This window comes from Periplaneta americana, chromosome 2 (genome assembly GCF_040183065.1).
Source record: "Periplaneta americana isolate PAMFEO1 chromosome 2, P.americana_PAMFEO1_priV1, whole genome shotgun sequence".
Lineage (NCBI taxonomy): Eukaryota > Metazoa > Arthropoda > Insecta > Blattodea > Blattidae > Periplaneta > Periplaneta americana.
In genome coordinates this window covers 48,188,968-48,212,949 of record NC_091118.1, presented here as the reverse complement: position 1 = coordinate 48,212,949, position 23,982 = coordinate 48,188,968, and the positions used below count along the sequence as shown (strand labels likewise).

The window sequence follows — 23,982 nt, the reverse complement described above, 5'->3', positions numbered from 1 at the left end:
AATATGGGCAAATGCTGGGTAACTTTCGGTGCTGGACCCCGGACTCATTTCACCGTCATTATCACCATTTCATTCAGACGCTAAATAACCTAGATGTTGATACAGCGTCGTAAAATAACCCAATTAAAAAAAAAATCCACCGTGGCTCCACTTGCTTAGAACTAGGCACTTACTTTTCGGCAATATTGTAACATGTCTAGCCACACTGAGATTGCGGCTTTTGAACTTCAAGAAAGGCTGTGTATGTGTGTATCCAATGTCTACCCACTTCACCTGCGTAATTTAGGTTCCGCATATTGCAGATAGATGGCACGACTGTGACCCATTTTCAAGTTGCACACCACTTCGGCAGGCCACGCTATGCATGATGTGCATCTATGGAGAGTTATGTCTTGCATTACTCGTATAGTGTGTGTAAGTGTTCATGTTAGTGTAGGGAACAGGTGAGGATGAAGTTGAGAGAGCGGGGGAAACCTCATGCTAGGATATAGTCTACTCCTGTCAAATAGCATCAAGGGCACTGTCAGGTTTAACATCCCTATCCGACAGACGAATCATTATCAACAGTGACATAAGCTTTCGCTTCATATGCACCATGGAGAGGTTTCGGATGTAACCCAGACATATTTAATTTATAGCACAGTCTTTATTTATAGTCCTAGGTTTATTGCATTTATTTATTTATAGTTAGAATTTTACGTTTTCGTATCTATGTTATTTTATTGCTGAAATTATTCTAATTTTATTGTTGTAATTATTGTAATGTTATTGTATATTATAACTGTCACTGGGTGTATACCCAATTGCAGTGTTAATACATACATACATACATACATACATACATACAGACATATGTATTGGTGCACAATCTAGTGATTAGAAATTGTGCACCATCACCTTAAAATTGGAGAATTAACTGGCATACCCAACCTTAGTTCAAGAGTAAAAGCAAAATTTGGGACCTGTTTTATCTTTTAGCTGACAAAGTCAAAACTGTTCGCTCAGTGTGTTAAATGTAAGTCTACCCTCATGTACTGTCACACAGGGCCACCAAAGGAAAAACTGAGAGGTAGAACTTAATTAAATTGAGGGGATTCGATTTGGCACCAGAGCTGGAATCCGGTGTGGCTTAGTGGACAAAGCATTAGCACATAGAGCTGAAAACCCGGGTTCAAGTCCCGGTGCCGGAGAGAATTTTTCTCTGTTCTATCCATCCTTCATCATATGGTAATGCAGAATTCCTGCACGGAAATATCATAATTATGTACTTCGGTACATCATAATAATACTAGTTTTAGTGATTAAAATGATTTAATTTAGGTGAATATTTCGTAAAAAGCAAGTAATTTCGCACCTTAAAGAACCTTAAAAAACAAGAAAATAACAGTTTTCAAATTATTATTCAAACAATTCCTTTAAAACTAACAGAAAATTGTTTTCATCATTAATTAAATTCATAATTCTATTTTATTCGGCTGTGAGGGGGTTATGTCACTGTCTTTCTTGATCTCACAAAAGCAGTTATTGCAGGAAAGAGAAATAATCATTGTCTGCTTGTGCTCCTCCCTGAAAATAGACCCTGAAACTATATGAACATTGTTGCTAGATGTCACATGCATATATTAATGCTGAACGATCAAATATGTAGAAATTTTCATGTACATTAATTTCATAACGAAGAAAATGTTCAGGTTTTATTTGGAAGAAAGAGTCATTTTTCGTGTGAATTCTCCATAAAAATGTCTTTTGTTGAACATTTCGTCATTATGAAGTAATTTCGTGGATTTCTATCAATTTCGCGAAAATTTTCGGATATATTTCACTTAATTTTAGTCTTTCATTAAGGGATTTTTAATTTTTTGTGCATAAAATTAAGTTTTTAAGACATTTTGCATTTATTGTTAATACCAAAAGATCACACCCCTATGGATGACACATAACTTCGGTTTATAAGTTACTTTGTTACTGTTGAAGCAGGAAAACGAAGTAAACAGAAAACAATAATCAAAATAATTATTACCTCTCTGTCCTCTCATCACCACATGACATTGGTTCTAGTACCAACTCATCTTGTACTGTATCCATATTACACAACTCCTCCTAGAAAATAGAAACATCATTGTTGTATGATAAATACACCAGAAATAATTGATAAAGATATGTTTAATGAAAACTAAATTATTACAAAAATAAATGATACCAAGAAGTAACTAGAAGTGGGGTGTGACAGTGTTTTGCTGTCACAGCTTCAGAAAAATCGCTGTAATAGATAATAGCGATTCTGTCACAGTGTGATTTATGTGTTCGGATGATTCTTGAAGAATGTGGAGCTCCGTTTCATGTCTGTAGATTTCCAAGTTGTCTAGAACTTAATATCACTGCCAAATTTCTCATCACGAGCCGACAAATGTTTATGTTTAACATTCTTTTACAAATTGAATTGATATGCTGGTGCCATGTCTTATATCAACAATAGTCATTAATGCGATGTGTTTACTAAAAACACTGAAAACAAACATGTTCTGATCTCTGAGCTGTATTATCACGATGTGTGAGCGCGTATATTTGCCCAAGAATGTTTACAAATGATCAAGTGAGTTATTTGTGGAAGAATATAGCAAGTGGATAGCTTCAGTTTCAAAGAGTTGCCGACTTTAATCTTTTGAGTGGGGCGAAAATTAATTAGATTCAGTTACGTTGTCCTTCGAGTTAATCGTCTGACTTGCAGTTGCCTGGACTCTGAACCTGTCACTACAGTGTGCGGCAAAACAAGCAATACTGAAATTATTCCTCATCTGCTGTTCATGTTTCCCCAGAAACCAAGTATTTATTTATTTTATATGATAATTTAACATAAGTATATTCGATGTGGGGTTAGTGCTGTAATTATGATTCTTACAGCAGAGGACAAACTGTTTATTGTAGAATATTATTTCCGGTCATCAGAATGGGCCGAACTTGTGACACGTTAAAGAGCAGTAACAGGAGCAATTTAACAATGCATCATCAAATAACACAACAATGTTAGCTGTCGTCGAATAGTTTGTCGTACGGAATTAATCTTGTGATACCTTGCATGTTAGAATGACTTAACTTGATTTTCAGAGTATGTTTGTAATTTCAGTATTGTTTGTTTTGTTGCATACTGTATGTTCATCAATTGCCATCACTGTGAGTTATATAGTGGGCAGAGATAGCGATTTCTTGTAGCTGTGATTTTGGAACTGTCGTAGTCATAGTCGGAATCAGAGACAAACCTATCACAGCGAAAAAATTACACGTCTTCAAATCACACCCAACCACTAGAAGTGACGGCTACTGTATACACTGTATACTAGTTTATTATACATTATAATGTGTTAAAGTCAGAGTATTTAGTTTTATACTGGTATGCAATAATGCAAATTATAAGATAGTAATCCTCTCAAACAATAAGAAACCGGTCCACACCTGTGGAGTAACGGTTAGAACATCTAGCCGCGAAACCAGGTGGCCCGGGTTCGATTCCCGGTCGGGGCAAGTTACCTGGTTGAGGTTTTTTCCGGGGTTTTCCCTCAACCCTATATGAGCAAATGCTGGGTAACTTTCGGTGTTGGACCCCGGACTCATTTCACCGGCATTATCACCTTCATCTCATTCAGACGCTAAATAACCTAAGCTGTTGATAAAGCGTCGTAAAATAACCTACTAAAAAAATAAGAAACCACAAACAATGGTGATTTGTTTCATTGGAAGTTTCAACAAAAATTGCGGATGAAGACTGTATCTATGGGGAACAGAAAAACAAATAAAAATGTGTAATATATCCGGTTTCCTATTGAAAAATAATGAACTGTAACATAATGTGAGCCACAGAAAAGTAACACCACTTACCTCAGGTTCAAACTTCAGTATAGGGAACAGCCTATCATCTGGAGGTTCTTCAGAGTTCACCAAAGAAGTAGGGTCGCATGCAGAATTATCATGCTGGAAATTCATTTCATCCATATTCTGAAACAGCACACTTATTTCCTAAGACAAAAGAATATGAATGGATTCAATTGATTCCATAAGAAAATGTACAGTATGATATGATATACAGAGTTTTTCGTCCATGTTTAATCCTAAAGAGAGGAAGAAAAAATGTAGTAATTTATATTACCATAGACAAATTCGTCTTCTTTTCTAAATCTACATCATCAGTATTTGATACAGCCGATAGATCAGCGTCAGGTTCCAATTTAATCCCATCCATCATAACTGAAAACACAAATTAAGGATTTATAAATGTTTGTTTAACAAGAGATAATAAAAACTAATAACATATAGTATATAACCTCTGATTTAGTTTCTGGCTGATATGTATGCCAACATCTATTATCAGGCAGTATATCTCACTTGACGATATGTGTCAGAGGAAGAACAACTGCTTGTATACATCTGAAGTCTGATTAGTGTAATATGGTGAGTGATGTATGCAATGGAGGGGGAAAGGTACTGGCCACTCTACCCCATTATCTCCTAGCTTAGTAGCATCATGAGTGATGCCTTATTTGTGTTACTTATGAGGTTCAAATCTGTCTTCGGATAACTGATAGGCCTAGAAGCTGAATGTTTACTATGAGTAATTAATGTTATGATTCACAAACTGGGTAAAAGAATATCGTCCCATTTTGTGTATCACAGGCCAAAGCCTTTGGAAAATCCAAAGATTGCAAAGGATAATACCAAATGGCAATCAAAGGATTAAACCCTTGGCAAAGACCCGTGAAAACACAAACTTGTATTTTAAGAATATAAACTCTATTTGTTGTTTCGTATTTTCTCTGTTTCGGCTTCAATTCGCCTCTTCAGCTAGAGAAGCGTGATGACAAAAATTCTGTCGATCACTACTCTAGGACAGAGTGGAGAAGGAAAGATCTCTAACGAGAAATTCCAAATTGTAGAGTAATGTTATGAATTGAAGTGCTACTCTAACGAAATTTATTTCCCTCTAAAGGAACTACTCGCATCATTCATTCAAGTGTCTCTCTAAAGGACAGATACACCATAAATGTGGATTTTATTTTTGCCGCAGTATTGCCCTTTATGTACCAAGAAACTCGAACTATATGTCTATAGCAGGAAATGATAATGACGATGATGGTGATGATGATTAAAGGAGAAACAGTAGAATGCCGGTAACACAAAAATCTATCACCAAGCACTGTCTTTTGCACCACAAATTTCATTTGGAAGAATCGAGATTCGAACCCGAGTTACCAGTGTGGAAATCGGAGTCACTAGTTATTTGCGCCATCCTAATGAAATATGACCCCATGTCATTATATCATCCGTCAAGACAAACTGTAAGATTCCTTGACAATTATTACAACGAAACAAAACTAAGTCACCCTATACACACACTGGTAGACCAGTTATGCATATGCAATTAATATATAACTTCAATGACTGCAAAAAAAAAAAGCGCTAGCAACACTTCAACTTTGTTTCATTTTAGACAACTTTCGATGTGTCAACCCATACTCAAATTAATATATGGCATGGAATGACTAAAACTTACTACAGAAACCAAAGTAATATTAAGGGGAAAAACTGATGTTGAATAGGTCCTAAAATATTTCATTTTTTGTGTTTTTATACATTAAACTCTTGAACAAATAGAACAAAGTTTCTTGCGCAAGAATTATCCAGGGAGACATCAAATTTTGTTTATAAGTTCACTTTAACAATTTTGTTTAGGATCTTAAATAACTTCACAGATGTTCTGACTTATGCTTACACATGCTGAGATATTATTCTTTAATATGGTTTACAGTAATTAAAAAAAAAAAAAAAAATCAAGATTCTAATATACGAATACTGAAAATGAACTTTCCTTGTTATTTCATTAAAAATTCTTTCTGAATATATTTAAAAAAATAAGAATTAGATGTACAAATTTGCAAGGATATATAGAAAAGTTTTGGAAATCGGCCTAATCCTTCGCAAAGTATCAAGGCACCTACAAGTTGGCTAAAACTCTCCTCCCTCATATGTAAAACCCTTCTTCAGCTTCATGTTCTTTTCCATTCTTATGTTCTAAAGTTCTAACTTTCTCTTCATTTTTTTTTCAGAACTCCTAGCTTTGGACAGGCAGATTCAATGCTTGTCGCATTGAGTACTAATGTTCCTTTAAGTGTCACTGATCTTTCCTCTTTACTTCCAAGCTGGTTTCAAACTCCATATGTGACCCTGCCTAGGAAATGGGCCCTTAATTCGGAAAAATCGATGTTCTGTTTTTATTTTATTCTACTTCGGAATTAAATTCCGAACACTTAAACAAAGTTTAGTAAAGTAAACATTTTATATGGATTCCAAGTTGATATTTTGAAATTGATCTTCCTGCAAAAATGGCTTTAAAGTTAAGTGCAGACATTTATAAAAAAATATTTTCATTGTATTGCAAACTGCTTCCACATCGATGGCTGTAAAGCCTCGTTCACACTTTTCAAGTAACTTGAATTCAAGTCACTTGAAAAGACGAACTTGAAAAGTGTGAACTATATTTCAAGTTGACTTGAAATCAATTAACGGCTTGAATTCAAGTTTCAAGTGAAGTTGGATCCCTTTCCACTTTTTACTTGACTTGAAAGGACACTTGAAAAGTGTGAACGTCACTTGATAACTTGAATTCAAGGAGAAAAGAGCGGGAATTTAAATTAACAGCTGTTTTAAGAGCGTTAAATTAACAGCTGATTGTTTTTCAGTTCTACTGGGAACGTAAAAATAATAGGACACATCAGTAAGAGAAATAATGACCAAATATTTGAGTTTCTGAAGTTGTGTAAAATTCACGAAGGCCTGCGGATTATAGAAACTCCAAAGTTTCGTAATAGAAATGCAAAGGAAGCTGCAAAGAAAGGAAGAGTTCATTGAAGAATTGAACAGCACAGATTTTAACGTGGACACAGATGAGATAGCCTATGAAAAATAATAAAAAACCATTAAACTGTAGATAGAAAAGTATTAAGGAAGATAAGAGGGATTAAGAAGAGAAGAGCGTTGGTTGAAGGGATGACATTTATCGCCGAAACTGGCATGGTTCAATATAGTTGATAGAGTTTTGTGGGGGAACTGTAACAGCTTCAAGATAATCATTTTCAATTATAGTAAATCAGACTCACTTGTATTTTATTACATTTGCGATAAGAATTATTAAATCTGCTTGAAGATTTCACTTATTCTATTTGTAATAGTCAGTGGTCGTGTATTTCTCTTACTAATCTTATTCCTAACCCATACTGCACAACGCGTTTTCCATTTCTTCAATATATTTATCATTTCCCTGGCACGAACACTTGCTACTACTACAGAAATTCCTAATTGCACAACATCCATGGACGCCATTTTATCCTACTTGAAAACAAAATAACTTGAATATGTCTGAACGGCGACTTGAATTCAGGTACTTGAAATCACGTGACTTGAATTCAAGTTACTTGAAAAATGTGAACGAGGCTTAAAGTCACGTAGTTCAAAGTTCTATCAAACAGATAGTGGGAAGATCAAGAAATCGATTTTTTCACACGATCTTTTTTTCATTCTCCTGTAAATTTCCGAATTGGCGTCCCTTTTCCTAGACAGGGTCACATGTTGAATTGGATTACTGCTGATACATAATAGGCCTATTACAATTTTCCCTTGGATACGAATTTTGTTTCGGAGCATTTCGACCAGATTGTGCTGTTGAGGTTTTTGTTGGCATTCTGCATCCCTTTATTCACACACACCGACAAAGAAACTCAACTGTTGCCAATCTCTGGTAAACAGGCATGATTTTCGTAACTACTGCAGGCCTTATCTTAGTTTTCATGTGTTTATAACTCACAAAACAGATAATCAATACTTACCGGAATTTTGCAGAAACCGTAACGTAAAAAGTCGCGTGGTTGACAATTGTCACCCAGAAGAATGAAACCTTATCTACCCAAATTATACGAGCAACTTCAAGACTGAAATTAAAGAATGTTATTATGTGAGCTTGGTTTTGAAGGTACCTAAGTCTCACGGAAAACAATGAAAAGAAACACGAAGGTTGACAGGTGTCCCCCACGCAAGGGTTAATGTTGCAGCTATATGGTTACGCGAATTTTCTAGCACAGCCAGTTAGATACCACGTGTTGACTATTTGCATTTCTCAACATCGTACTCCCTCTATTACAATAACAAAATTCTCCTTAAATTGTGCGATTATTTCTTCGCCATCGTCACTATTATTCCCTACATTAAATATTTTACGGACTGTTTTGTTCACGGTACTGGATTTTCTTGCCGCGCGACAACTTACGTTTAGAAACAGGAGACTGTCCAATGGGCGTTAATAATTCATTTAAATTGCTTATTGTGGTTTCTTCATTTTCTGGTGGAACATACTCTTCTTCACAAGATTTCGACACAATAACAGTCTCCGGCATACATTCTTCTTCGCTCGACTTCCTCAGATCACTTTGTTTATCACAGCCCGCGGATGTTATTTTTGATAATTTGACACAACACGAACTGCATATTGCATCACCTACCACTAAACTCGGTATTTTTTTTTTCGGAACCCTTCATTAACTTTTCTATTACCTTTCTTTCTCGTATGTCTTTGGAGTCCGAAAGGGTTACAACACCACAAATACCGAAAACGACTTTCAGATTTTGGCATTTTCAATCTAATCAGGCACCACTGCACTGTTAAAAATTCACCTCTTTAAGCAAATGTTTCCAGACGTACTGTATACTATCAGCTCCAGCCGTGCGATCAAAGTCAAGGAGAAGGACACTGAATGACTCTTCGCGTTATCGCGTCTTGCGAGCGCTACAACCGCCACATACACAGCAAGCGATTTTCAACCATCAGAACAAATATTAATTATTTGATTAATTTAATTATTCATAGGTTTTTTTACATACCGTCATAAAACTTGGCAGATGGATTAAAGACAAGATTTTCTTTTTTACGAATGAAATTCGCATGAATTTAAATTGGTGCATTCGAATAAAAAACTATTTATTAATTTCAATGGGGTGTTTTTATGAGCATCCCTTAATATTACTCGAATTAGTCTACGATATTAAAATATGATTATTCAGGTTTACAATGGCGTCTCTTTAATTTCTATGACACTTCATACAGAGTGTCTAGAATATTTAAAATTATGGATAATATGTATCTGTCACCCATTTTTCAGTCATTCCTATGACTAAAATATTAATGATATGGCGGTCATAGTTGGCAGTTGAAGTTATTTTTATAATGCCATTATTATATTAAAAGACCTAAAAAAATTCATGACATTAGTCCACACCTGTGGAGTAACGGTTTGCACGTCTGGCCGCGAAACCAGGTGGCCCGGGTTCGATTCCCAGTCGGGGCAAGTTACCTGGTTGAGGTTTTTTCCGGGGTTTTTCCTCAACCCAATATAAGGAGATGTTGGGTAACTTTCGATGCTGGACCCCGGACTCATTTCAACGGCATTATCACCTTCATCTCATTCAGATGCATAATAACTTCAAATGTTGATAAAGCGTCGTAAAATATCTACTAAAATACGGTAAATAAAAATCCATGACATTACTGGCATAGGCTATTCTTAAAATTTTGTATGGAATGGCCCAAGGAGAAAATGGAGCGAAGTATAATCGTAATATGCAGTAAAAGTCCTCTTGACTATCTTGCAAACCGTACTTTCATGCACACTCAAATCACCCACAAAATAATATTTTGGTTACATTAGCACAGTTAGTTCCTCGTACTCCTCTTATATACCTTCAAGTGTTCAGAGCTCTTTCCTCAGTCATACCAACATAACTTTGGTGACATTACGAAAGTTTCACGCTAGTTTACACTCACGCTATGCCTTGCATATACATTAGGTTAGGTTACTTTAGGCTTTTGTATCCGCAATATGCGGAACCCAAATCACGTAAAGTGAAGTGGGTAGGCATTGGATAGATACGTACATACTTTAGGCTTTTGTTATGCCTTGCATATCAAATCTGTGTAAGGTTGGGTTAGTTTAGGCTTTTAGTATGCCTTGCATATACGGTGGGCAAAGGCTGGTGATTTTCTTGCCTTTCGATGTAAATAGTGGTTTGTAATAAGGCAATGCAATGGATTTTCTCTTCCAAAATCACCAGAACTAACTCTGCGCTAATTTAAACCTTACGAATTCAATGTTTCCCAACTGGTGATCCGCGAACTCCTGGAGGTCCGTGGCACAAATTTAGGGGGTCCACGGCATTATTTACATCTCATAATTTATAACCCACTCAATTTTGCAAAGAATCGATGCAAAATTTTTCCTCTGGTTAACCAATGCACTTCTGTATGCACAAATGATGAAGTAAGATTATTTCTGAGTAATATTAAATTTCCATGTGATCAGTTGAGTAACTTCTCTTGATTGTCTATGGCAGCCTACTTAGCAGATATTTTTGCGTACTTGAACACACTCAATATAAGTCTTCAAGGTAGTGGTATGAATATTATTGATGTTGGAGACAGGATTGAGGCAGCAATTATAAAAATATAGCTGTGGGCAATTCAAGTTGAAAGTGGTAGTCTCAGCATCTTCCCAACAATGAAGTCATTTCTGTAGTTCACTAATGAAAAATTGCCAAAAAAATTTCAACAGATCATCTGAATGATTTAGTGACTAGCTTCAGAGATTATGTCACTCCATCATATTCTGAAAACTCAAGGATAAGTAATCCTTTCGAGCATGGTGTGGTACCGGTACAATTAAAAACTTTGTCTGAGGAGGATGTTACTTGTAATGGCTCATTTAAAATATTTTTCAAAGAATGTACACTAGATCAGTGCTGGGTGAAGGTATTTTCTGAGTGTAAGACAATAGGTGAAAAGGCATTGAAATACATCGTTCCATTTTGTAGCACATATCTTTGTGAACAAACATTTTCAATACTTTGTTTCCTGAACCTGATTTAAGGCTAAAAGTAGCAAATATTGAAGCAGACGTGGAAAGAACTGTCTGAAACAAAAAGAGGTGTGATTTTTCCCATGAAATGTGGATTCAGGTATATACTGTATGATCAAGTTAACGATAACAAAATAAAATGACACCTTGAATATTATTTATAACACTGAACAACGATATCAGAATATGAATGATAACTTGAATATTATTTATAACACTGAGGAACGGTAACAGAATATAAATGATAACTTGAATATTATTTATATTGCTAAATAAGTATAACGAAATAAAGTGATAACTTGCACAAGGCTCGAACTTTCAATCTATGCATTATTAAGCGAATACATTATCGCTGCTCTATGAGATGCAGATGTGAATGACTCCTGCATAAACATCTTGGTTCCGAAACTATTTCTATAAGCGCAAGCATCATGTAACATCACCATTATCCGAAAATATTTGCTGTTCACGAGTGCGGCCACTTTTTTTTGGCAGTGTACAGTGAGGGACATAATTACTGTTGAGCGAGCAAAAATGTTTCAGGATCTGTAGTGCAGTTCATAAGATGCTATAGTTTTAATTCCTTCTCAGCACAGATATGCAATATTTTATCAGAAAAGGGAAGCGAATATCTCGTCAACATATGACCGAAACCTTTAGACTCGGAGCATGCACAGTTTGGCATTCTTTGACTTAGAAAAAACTCGAGTCGCTCAACTATTGTTGTCCCTCATTATACAAATTACAAGTGCAACAAGTACAGGTATAATTTTAACAAATGAATAATGGTTAAAAGGATTATGGACGGGAAATTAGATTGTAAGAGGAAAGGATACCCAGGCTTAGATGGACTAATGACGTGGTAGAAGACCTGAGACAACTGGGAGTGAAAAGATGAGGAACAAGGCTTTGACGCAAGAAGAATAGCATCTCTCATCAGAGAAGCTAAGGCTGTAGGGCTACAGGACGATGATGATAATAAATGAATGTCGTAAAGAACAAAGAAAAGGAATGAAGGCATTACCTGGTTTATTATCTGGTTTCTAACCCTTAAGTATTAAGTTTCAATTCTGCAAGTATGCAAAGATTTCATAAAACAATGTTATCAAACACTGACAAGAATAATTTCGAGTGGATTTTGAACAAGGATTATTGATGAGAAGTTTCACTGTGCGAATTATGAACCACTCTATATAATGCCACATTTAATTCCTTTCTTTGAATTTTAATTTACGTGTAACATACATACATATACATATTTTAAATGTAAACACATGTCTATGTCCAATTTTTATACAATAGAAATTTTCTTCCTTCATTGGTTTCTATCTTCGCAGTAACCATTCTTACATTCTCTTACTTCCTTCATACCAACAACACCTTGCAGCCATGTTTTCTCAGGTCTTTCTCCTCTTTTCTTCCTAGTTGGACCCATTCTAAACTGCACTTTGATGACCTATTTGGATTCATTCTTTTTACACATGGAACCAATGTGTTTATCCAATGCCTACCCACTTCACTTCCGTGACTCGGGTTCCGCATATTGCGGATAGATGGCAGGATTGTGACCCATTTTCAAGTTACACGCCACTTTGGTAGGCCATGCTATGCATTATGTGTATCTGTGAAGAGTTATGTCATATACTAGGTGAGTCTATGTGTAAGTGTAGTGTAGGGAATGGGCGAGGATGATGAGGAAGGGAGAAGGAGAAACCCAGTACCGGCACATAGCCTATTCCTGTCGTATAACATCAAGGGGGACACCAGACTTAACGTCCCTGTCTGACAGACGAATCACTATCAACAGTGATATATGGCTCCTCTTCATATGCATTGAGGAAAGATTTGGGTTTTTAACTCAGGCATACTGGTGAACAATCCAGTGATTAGAAGTTGTGCACTGCCACCTCTCCTAGTCCCGAGGTAGAAATTTTACACAAAAATCTCTGACCCCGCTAGGAATCGAACCCAGGCTGACTAGTCTGGAGGCAGACGCGATACCAGAGAGCTAACTCGGCAGGCGTGCAAGCCATTGAAATTAGTTAGTTTCCATAAAATGTATAACAGAATTTATTAAGTTCAACTTTTCTCTCATCCTTTCATTTCTGATTACATCGAGTTTAGAGCACTACTGGGCTGATCATCTTAAAAATCCATTTCTGTTAACTGTAATGTTGATTTTAAATTTGCATTCATATTCCATGTTTCTGCACCATAATTTAGTAAACTTCTCACTATAAATATTGTTTTAGTTTCTTTAACTATTTAATTATTTCAAAAACTAAAATATAAAACTTAAAAAAACAATGTTTCGTTTCTAGGCTTCTATTCGAGAAGGCATGACTATGTGATCTCTGAGATGGAGTAAAGGCCTTCTCTCACTTGGCAGAATAGAATCGAACAGAATTTCTCTTCACAATGTATTTAAATGGAAGATAGCAGAAAGCAGTGCATTGAATCGAATTGAAGATTATCGAACAGAACAGAATTCATGAGCTAGAATATTTATTCCACTGCTGGAATAGAATTTCTTGTTTCAGGCATGATCGTAAGTTCTCGTGAAGCTCTCGTGAAAAAACAAATTCTTGGCGGCTTAATTTGTTTACTATTGAAAGTTATTGCTGAAATAGTACGTATACAAAAATAACAATGTAATTTGAACGAAGAAAAATTAATAAATCTTCTGTAGAATTATTCTCTTTTGTATGACAAAACACAAAAGTACTGTTCGGTTCGATTCCACTAAGTGGGAGCAGGCCTTAGGCCGGGATTACGATCGATGTTCGTTTGCGTTCATCTGTACGTTGAATTTCTACCGAATGTTCAGAGGCTGTTTATTATGATCGACGTTCGTGACAACTATCATGCTCTGTCGGCCATAATGAGTACTGAAATGCACACGGCAGTCAGTCAGTCAGCTGATTATGATAAACATTGAATTTTATCGTAACTTTGAGACAAATAAAATAGGCCTACCGGTATTACAAAAATATTTTACGACAGAATAATTAGAATGACGATAATAATAATAATAATAATAATAATAATAATAATAATAATAATAATAAAACCATATGTTGTTGTTTTCTAATGCCAGGCATTTGACAATAAAGTCATTTGACCTCTTGCACTCCAATATTTTCAAAGATATTATCATGACCAGCCAATGAGGCACAGATTTTGAGGTGTTCCGAATCAATAAAACCATATACTAGGGAAGACTGTCGTACCTTGAAACACTTTTCACATTTTTTTTTTTTTTTTTAATTTTGAGAAATGAAATTTTTTAAATGAAAAAAGCTTGAAATAATTATTGAAGTTTTCTTTACAACTTCCTGTAGTATTTTCGTGTTCTACAGATCTGTTAAGGAGAAAAAAAATAAAATAAAGGGATAGGCCTATGTAATGTGTCCGAAGGTACAACAGGTTCATGTACCTTGGAATATACCCTTTTCTAATTTGGGACACATGGAATATAAGTGGGAATATAGCTGTAAAAACTGACAATCATATTTAAAATATATTTCCCCTTCATAAACCAGAGTAGGGTTCTCTGATTGAGATTTTATTCCTTGGTTTTGTGTTAGAAAACATATATCAATGAACGAAATGTTTACTTCTGGTACTAAAAAAATTGTTTCGTCCACAGAACTCACACTTTGCAATAAATCAAACCGAAATTACGATCAGAGCTACTGAGCGACTTTCTCTACAATCTACTTCAATTTGAGTCCTCTAGGTAGCAGCAAAAATTAAAAAAACAAAAAATGTTCAAAGCTATAATATGCTGAAGGTACAACAGTCTTCCCTACTGGACTAGTGCGAATTACGAATATATTATTTGTGAGGTAAAAGCTTCTTTATTTCGGGTTAAAATAAAATAACGTATCTAAAATAATGTAAATAAATTATTAAAAAGATAAAAAAAAAAGATTAACCGTGGCTCGAACCACGGCCCATCTACACCACGACCAATCTCTTGACCATTACGCTACGGAGAAATTCGAAATGTAATTGTTGAATTACGTGTTATGAAGGCTTTCATGTTTCCTGCCTATAATGTTTAATTTTAAACAAAATGTGTTTTATGGCATATAGAGGAAATATATTCATGTGACGTGACATATTCAATCAAAGATCGTTTCTCGTATTACGTAATTTTTAATTAATATGATTTTATTTAATATTTCAGTAGCAATATGGCGCATCTACAACGAAAGAAGAAGTGAAAACATATGAAGGGCTTCTGATTCGTGATTGGTTGACGTTCAGCTTACGTTTCTTTGCGTTTGTGAAAGCTTGACCTTGACAATGTTGAAACAACGCTGTCATGCGTTCGTTCATTCTAACGTTGATCTTAATGAAATACAAGGAGCTTGTATTTGTCGAACTTCTACGTACTTCACCGCAACGTAACGTAACGCAACGCAACGCAAAGCAAACGAACGTCGATCGTAATCCCGAACTTAAAACTATAAACTTTCAACTACGCACATAACAATTGAAAGATTAATGGTCACTATGACTACGCAAATGTGTTATAATACTTTTCTTATACTTGTAACTTTTGTTGCATATATCACAAGTAAAAGGCTTTTCTGTATTGTGAATATTACGTAAATGATTATCCAGATAACGCAGACGACTAAAACTCTTACCACAAAACTTACAATCGTAATCTTTCGCAGCAGTATGAATCGGAACATGCTGTTTGAGTTGGTGATAACTGATAAATTCCTTACCACAAATGTCACAATCGAAAACAATATCACCTGTGTGACACCGCATATGAATAGTAAGATCTTCCTTACGAGTGAAGTTTTTGTCACACACACGACATTTGAAATGCATCTTCTCTGCATGCAGGCGTAAGTGCTTTTTCAAACTATGTGACTGGGTCAAGCCCTTTCCACAGATGTCGCATATGAATGGCTTATATCCATTGTGAATTGCTACGTGTTCTTTCAGATGATTAGATTGCTTAAATCCTTTACCACAAATGTCGCATAAGTAGGGTTTCTGACCTGTGTGGGACAGCATATGAATTCTAATACTTTCCTTACTCCTGAAGTTCTTGTCACATACATCGCAAGTATAAGGATTCTCACCAGTGTGCGAGCGTATGTGTACATTTAATACGTCAGCGTATTTAAATTCTTTACCACAAATTTTGCACTTAAAAGGCTTAATACCAAAGTGAAGTTGTACATGGCATTTAAGTTGGGAAGACAATCTAAATGTTCTACCACATATTTCACATTTCCAAGGCTTTAGCTCACTGTGAGTGAGAATATGTTCATTTAACTGAGAGAGTTCGTTGAAGTCCTTGCTACATATTAAGCACAAGTACACTTGTTTTACATTTTCAGGCAAATATTTTCCTATACCATGTTCACTGGAGGTTTGCTTGAAACAATGGGCACGAATATCTTTAGATCCTCTTGTGTACCGTGAAATCTTGTGATTACTGTAAAAGTTCTTTCCATTAATATCACACCTGAAGGGTATCTCGTCTGAACGTAAAATGTAGGGTTGTACGTGCTTCGTACTGCTACTGCTTTGTACGGAATTCAACCGAGTGTCACTCTCTAGGGTTCTCCCATCTTCATGGGAATGTAGCCAAACAACACTGAAAATCAAAACGCCAATGTTAACATACGAAGATATTCGATGTCCCTTCAGAATGATAATAACTTACAAAACTTTTCAAGTCTTGGAGCATTAATTATTGAGGCTTCCTCAAAATGTTTCCACAACAATTTCATGCAAATTTTTTTTTCCTGACAAATGCAACCAGCTGTTTAATATTAATCCGGTTCTCACAGAATGATGTATGGTGTTTCACACTGCTTGAGAAGCATACTCGTAATGTAATTTTCAGTAAAACAGTTAAGTGAAAATAGGTTTCATTCCAAATATTTGCGCAGCTCTTCATTTTTCTCAGAGGCAGACTGCTTTGAATGAGGCTTCTGTATTTCCACAAAGTTTTGTTTACTGACAAAGAAAAATGAGTGTGTGTATTTGTAGTGTTCCCATAATATTATTATAATGCATGAACAAAAGAAAAATTAAATTATGATTTATTTAACGACACTCGCAACTACAGAGGTCATATCAGCGTCACCGGTGTGTCGGAATTTTGTCCCACAGGAGTTCTTTTACATGCCAGTAAATCTACTGACATGAGCCTGTCGCATTTAAACACACTTAAATGTCATCGACCTCGGCCGGGATCGAACTCGCAATCTCGAGCATAGAATTTTTTTTTATTGGGTTATTTTACGTCGCTGTATCAACATCTAGGTTATTTAACGTCTGAATGAAAATGAAGGTGAGATAATGCCGGTGAAATGAGTCCGGGGTCCAGCACCGAAAGTTACCCAGCATTTGCTCGTATTGGGTTGAGGGAAAACCCCGGAAAAAACCTCAACCAGGTAACTTGCCCCGACCGCGATTCGAACCCGGGCCACCTGGTTTCGCGGCCAAAAGCGCTGACCGTTACTCCACAGGTGTGGACTCGAGCATAGAAGACCAGTGCTGTACCAACTACATTACCGAGGGCGACTGCATGAAAAATAATCAAACTGTGACACATAAGCAACTGTAAATATCAAAGGATCAACACAAAATCCAATCACAATGAGAATCTTGAATTGTCTCGAGAGATGTGCAGGCTTAATCCTCATTCCATAGAAGAAGATTTCACATGTCAAAACAAACCTACCGCAAAATCCTTCTGCACATCAAATTCACATTTGCCCCAGAAAATGAGGCATGCATCGACACATATGTGGCAATGATAGATAACGTGACATAACACAATTATTTTAAGCTAAAAGCCTAACATAAAGCATGAAATGCACGCGGGATTTTTACAAGACTGTGTACTTACATTATGAAGCGTCTACACCAGGTAACAGACTTTCCCTTATGACCTTATAATATTTAGATGACAAAGGATGGGTGGAGCGAAGAAAAATTCTCTCCAGCACAAGAACCTGGGTTTTCAGCTCTACATGCTAATGCTTTATCCACTAAGCTACACTGGATTCCAGTGCCGATGCCGGATTGAATCCTCTCAGTTTAAGTTTCACCTCTTAATTTCTCTTTAGTGGCCAACCCTCATGCATTGTGTCACAGATGTCTAACAGTGGCACAATATCCAACACGCTATGTGCAGAGGTGCACTCATCATGAGTGACTAAGTGGCCGGGATCCGACGGAATGAGTGCCGTCTTAAATCACAAAGTGATTATTTACGCATATCATATTATTGTGATGTACCGAAGTACTTATGATATTTCCGTGCAGGAATTCTGCATTACCATAACACAATAATTATAATATTTAGACCTGAATTACCAACAACTGCCTAGCCATTATAGCTTGCACTTTATTATACATATGTCGCAGGATGCTAAAAACTTGCAATTTAACACAGCACAGCACTGACACAGTATTATAATGCAGTACAAGGAGCAAATGGTAACAGAAACTGATTGACTGGGTTAGTGTTTTGAGTGGTGACGTACCATTATACAATCTCCTTGTTATGTTATCACGCCTCATTGAAATAGTCCACTATCGACCCTACCTACAAATCACATCTTTTCGTAACACTCTTTATTAGTTTCTCTTTTTTTTATTACTGCTTCAGATATCATATTTTCTTCTCGTGTTTATAAAAAAAAAACAGCAAGTTTGCCATTAGTACTTCGAAAATATATATAACAGATGTGCTTTCAGACAGGAAATGAATTAATGTCAAGTTCTATAGTCGAGACGCTGTTATTCCCGGCATGACTCCTCCTCTTTGCTTACGTGTTAGGAAGTGAAGGCTCTATAAAGTCTAGATAGGTAGTATCGTTCGCGATTTTTGTTCTTTCGTTGCCGAACTACTAGACGAGGGATCTATTTGCCGCACCGTTAAACATTATCATGTCGTAGCTCCTATGATAATAAATCAAACGCACTGTAATTGAGCTAATAATTGAGCGGCAAATAACGTCCTCGTGTGCTTTCTGCGAACCCAACGAAAGAGCCAAAATGGCGGGCGATTATATTAAGTATTTAACGAGCCTTAGGAAATGCATCAGCGAATCACAAGACACACACGTTTAAATGTAGCTGACCGGCAACGTGATTGGCTGCCGGAAATTAGAGCGACGGGACTATAGATGCCATAAAGAGGTTCTTTGCACTGCAGCCAATAAAAAGGGCTTCAGAAATGTGCATTTGTTTACATGCAGAATCGCCAATAAGAAAGGCTTCAGACACATACATCTGTTTATATGTAGCGTCCTTTTATGGAATGAAGATTTGTAATCAATCAATATAAGCAGCCAACTGTTTAATAATAGATAGCTCAATCCATGAAATTGTGACGTCGTGTTCCCTAATCTAATTTTCATTTCATGAAACAGTATTTTTTTAAGCACGTACTTCTTTGTTTCCCAATCAGGTGAAGTACTATTTTTCTTAACATTCAAACTGTGATTAGGAATTTGTGATACATTGACATGAACTTCCTTGCTAAAAATAGTTACAGGGAATCTTAAAAAACAAGTCATATAGAATTTACCATTCAAATTTTGAACACAGAAATGTCTCGTAAAAGAAAGGCTTGTAACAAAAACTGCAAGGCTCTCAAAACAGAGACTGAAAATATGGCAAATCACTCAAGTATACCTAGTCAGTTCAGTCAAAACAAAGACTATAAATCATACACTCAAGAGCAGTGATCTGATATAATCAAAAGTCAAACTTCCAAAAAACGTAAAGAATAAATAACAAGTGCATAATAATCCAAGAATAATGAGTTCTTTTTTCTACTGTGACTCAAATAATATTTTATTGCAGAATTAATTTCAAGAAAATGCCAAGTGTATGTTGTAATATATTCCAAACATTTCTCAACTCCCACGTCTTAAGGCTGGTTCACAATAAACTGGGAATGGAAACGACAACGAGAATGAGAACGGAAATAATGTTAAAATAAATGTATTTAAATGTGAGCATACACAATAATTAATTGTGAATGCTTACATTTGAATACATTTACTTTAACAATATTTCCGTTCTCGTTCTCGTTTCCATTCCCGGTTTATTGTGAACGAGCCTTTAATAATATGAAAATAATGAATTTCTTTATACAAAAAAGAATGTGGTCATATTCTAATACCCACATCTCACTAAATCGAAGATTATATCAATTTCTGTTTGTTATAGAAAGAAGGAAGTGGATAGCACATAACTTCTCTTTATACATTGCTACGTTGCTGTTGAAGCAGTAAAACAAGAAAAAAGGAACAATTATAAAAATAATTACCTCCGTCTCGTGTGATCGCCACCTGACAATGGTTCTAACACTAACTCGTCTTTCATTGTGTCCACATTACACGACTCCTAGAAAATACAAACATTACTGTTATATAACTTAATAGAGGAATAACTAATGAAGATATATTTCATGACAAGGAAATCATTATAAATATAAATGATGACACCAAGAAATGATGGCTATTGTATATGTGCGAGTGAGCTATGGCACAGTGTTTAATTTATTCAATAATAATTATTTACGACAAGTGTTGTAGAGATGACTGCAAAACGAGGCCGTAGGTCGAGTGAAACAAGCTCTATAAACAAAATAGAATCAATTTTAACATGTCTATCATACACTATTATTTGACAACTGTTCATTCGTGCAGGTATAGAAACAATTCTGAAAATTCTCCAATGCTATAGCTCGGTGGTAGAGCGTTGAACTTCAGAATAAGAAGTTCCTGGTTAAAACCCTACTGTTCCCTAATATTTTAATTTAATTTAGTTTTTAATTGTTTCATATAGCTATCAATGAAATAGTTATTGAAGCAACTTATTTAATTTGAGTACATTTCTTACCAAAAACAGCATCTTTAACAGTAGGCCTGCTATTGTTTGGTTGCAACTGCTGCATGTAACATCTGGGAAACAATTAACCATCGGCGTAAACAATTGAAATTCAGTGTTAAATGTACTTTTCACATGCTACTGTATAACAGTGAATTAACAAACTTGTTTAGCGTTATAAAGATCTACCATTAGGAATAGCTGTCCAAAAAAAAATTATTTTTTCTGTTTCAAAGTGCGCGATTTTTACTTGGTTTAGTCTACCAAAACATGAACAATTAACTTTACTGCTATAATTTCCTATTAACAGTTACTGATATGCTATATTGAGATAGCACCAGTGAAACTATCATACAAACGTATTGGGCACATGTGTGAGTTTGAGTGACATAGCACTGCTAGCCATCAATGTGCAGGTTATTGAAATGTAGCACAACACGAAATCAATAACTGTTCGAGTGGCAGAAATGCATTCTGCTAATATGCATTGCTTTCTTGTTTTATTGAGATGAATTCAAAGGCAGTTTACAGAAAAACCTTTTTCTTCTGTATTTTATTTTTTTATTTTATTTTATTGGGTTATTTTACGACGTATCAACATCTAGGTTATTTAGCGTCTGAATGATATGAAGGTGATAATGCTGGTGAAATGAGTCCGGGGTAGAGCACTGAAAGTTACCCAGCATTTGCTCGTGTTGGGTTGCGGGAAAACACCAGAAAAAACCTCAACCAGGTAATTTGCCCCGACCGGGATTCGAACCCGGGCCACCTGGTTTCGCGGCCAGACGCGCTGACCGTTACTCCACCGGTGTGGACTTTCTTCTGTATGTTGAGAAGAAAACTGGAGACAATTAATATTTGTTACATCAGAAAATCCAATAAAAATTAAAATGCACATTCTACTACGAAGTCTGTGCCTAAGAAAAACAGAAAAAATAAATACTGAAGAAATATGTAATATTATTTCCTACTGAGAAGAAACAAACTGTAACAAAATTCAGCGACAAAGCCCCACTTACCACAGGTTCACACTTCGGTGAAGGGAATGGCATGTCATCTGGAGTTTCTTCAGTTTTCACCAGAGATAAGGGGTCACATACAGAGTCAATGTACTCCAACTTAATTTCATCTTTGTGTTCAACCAGTACATTTCTTTCCTGAGGAAAAAGAATACGAAAGAACGATAGCAGGATACTAATGATAACTTGAATATTATTTATATCGCTAAAGAACAATAACAGAATACAAATGATAACTTGAATATTATTTATAATGATAAAGAACGATAACAGAATATAAATAACTTGAATATTATTTATATCACTAAAGAACGATAACAGAATATAAATGGTAACTTGAATATTATTTATATCACTAAAGAATGATAATATAAATGATAAAAGTGAATATTATTTATATCGCTAAAGAACAAAAGCAGAATACAAATGCTAACTTGAATATTATTTATATCGCTAAAGAATGATAACAAAATAAAATGATAACTTGAACAAGGCTCGAACTCACAACCTTCCAATCATTAAGCGAGCACTCTACCGCTACTCGAGACGCAGATATCGAATGACTCCATAGTTCCGTAACTGCTTCTACAAGCACGAGCATCGTGTAACATCACCATGATCCGAAGTGAACTTGGAAAAATAGCCTATTTGTTGTTTACGAGTGCAGCCACTTTTTTTTTTTTTGACAGCTGTACATGATGATGATTGTAACCATTCTTATTTACTTTCTTTTTCAAATTTATAGACTGACATAATTTATTTATTTATTTTATTGCATTTCAGGAGTGATTAGGTACTGAACGGAAAATTAGGAGTCAATTTACAAATACATTTTACACCACACCTGTAAAATTGTTTTCATTTACCAAATTTCTTTTGTCTCTCATTTTTTCACCAATTTAATACTACATAGGCGTATATATCTGTGCTTTTCGTCCATGTTTAATTCTAATGAGAGCAAGAAAAAATGCAGTAATACTTTACCATAGACGAACTTTTCTTGGTTTCCGTATCTGCGTCATTATTCTTTGTTACAGCCAATGGATCAGGGTCAGGTTCCAATTTAATTTCATCCACCATAACTGAAAACACAGATTCAGAATTTATATTACGTTTGTTTAACGGTAGATAATAAAAACATACAGTATATGGTTAATAACATAGGCTATAGTATAAGTTTACTATGAGTAATCATAATCAATGTTAAAAATCACTCATTAATTTATTTCCCCCTGTAACAAGTACTTGACTTGCGTCATACACACAAGCGTTCGTCTCTAGGAGAGACACACCATAGCTGTAGATCTTGTTGCCACCGAGTATTGCCATTGATGCATCAAAGAATTCGATGTATATGTATAACGCCAGATGATGATTAATGAAGCAATGGTGGAATGATGGTAACAGAAATGGGAGTACCCCGCAAATATCCACTACCAATCATCGTCTTTATGCACCACAAATCCCACTTGGACACATCAGAATTCAAACCGAGTTACCAGTGTGGAAATCAGAATCACTAATTATTTTAAAATGGTGCGCCATCCTAATGAAATATGACCTCAAAATTACATTTAATACCGTCAAGACAAACTGCAAAATTATCTAACAATTACGAAGAAACAAAACTAAGTCACCCAAAACATATCAGGAAAAGAACACAGACCATTTATGTAATGTGATATTATGACTTCAATGACTGCAGAAAGAGAAAACTTTTTTTTATTTTCAGACAACAACAGTTTGACATTTAGTTTTTCTAAACAACTTTCAGTATGCCAATCCACACTTATTATAATATAAGATATGGAATGATTAATACAGAAACGAAAAGTAAATCGACTTTCTCCATTTGTTTTCTAATACGCCACTTTTACCTGCAATGCTGATAGATTTGCAGTTTATTAACTTACGTGTACTAATAAAATCATGAAACCTAAATAATCTTATATATTTTGAGACCCTTCTGACTTGAAGATCTTGTAATGCTTGAGGGCAGTGGTACCGGTATGTCTGATATAGGTATTGCAGCACATTCGTAGTGCATACAACTGCTGCTACGACGAAGCTAGGATTATAAAGGAAACATGTGAATCTCAAATTTAAATTCATATGTCGTTGTCACA

The 23,982-nt window shown here is 35.5% G+C and overlaps 1 protein-coding gene across 4 annotated transcripts in view; it reads right to left on the bottom strand.

Moving 5' to 3' along the window:
• LOC138693380 (zinc finger protein ZFP2-like) overlaps nucleotides 1–23,982 on the bottom strand; it is a 34,578-nt gene that overhangs the window by 5,093 nt on the left and 5,503 nt on the right. Inside the window, exons 1-5 of one of the 4 annotated variants that reach the window (XM_069817321.1) lie at nucleotides 21,857–21,915; nucleotides 20,275–20,351; nucleotides 4,142–4,239; nucleotides 3,874–3,990; nucleotides 2,021–2,100 (exon numbers count right to left, since the gene is read on the bottom strand). In XM_069817321.1, coding sequence (XP_069673422.1) covers nucleotides 2,021–2,100; nucleotides 3,874–3,990; nucleotides 4,142–4,237 — 293 coding nt within the window. In that variant the 5' untranslated portion in view covers nucleotides 4,238–4,239; nucleotides 20,275–20,351; nucleotides 21,857–21,915. Of the gene's footprint in view, nucleotides 1–2,020; nucleotides 2,101–3,873; nucleotides 3,991–4,141; nucleotides 4,240–7,871; nucleotides 8,121–8,308; nucleotides 8,737–11,773; nucleotides 16,576–20,274; nucleotides 20,352–21,856; nucleotides 21,995–22,840; nucleotides 22,939–23,982 lie in introns of those variants that run through there. The other 3 variants (XM_069817305.1, XM_069817313.1, XM_069817330.1) reach the window with 3 other exon arrangements.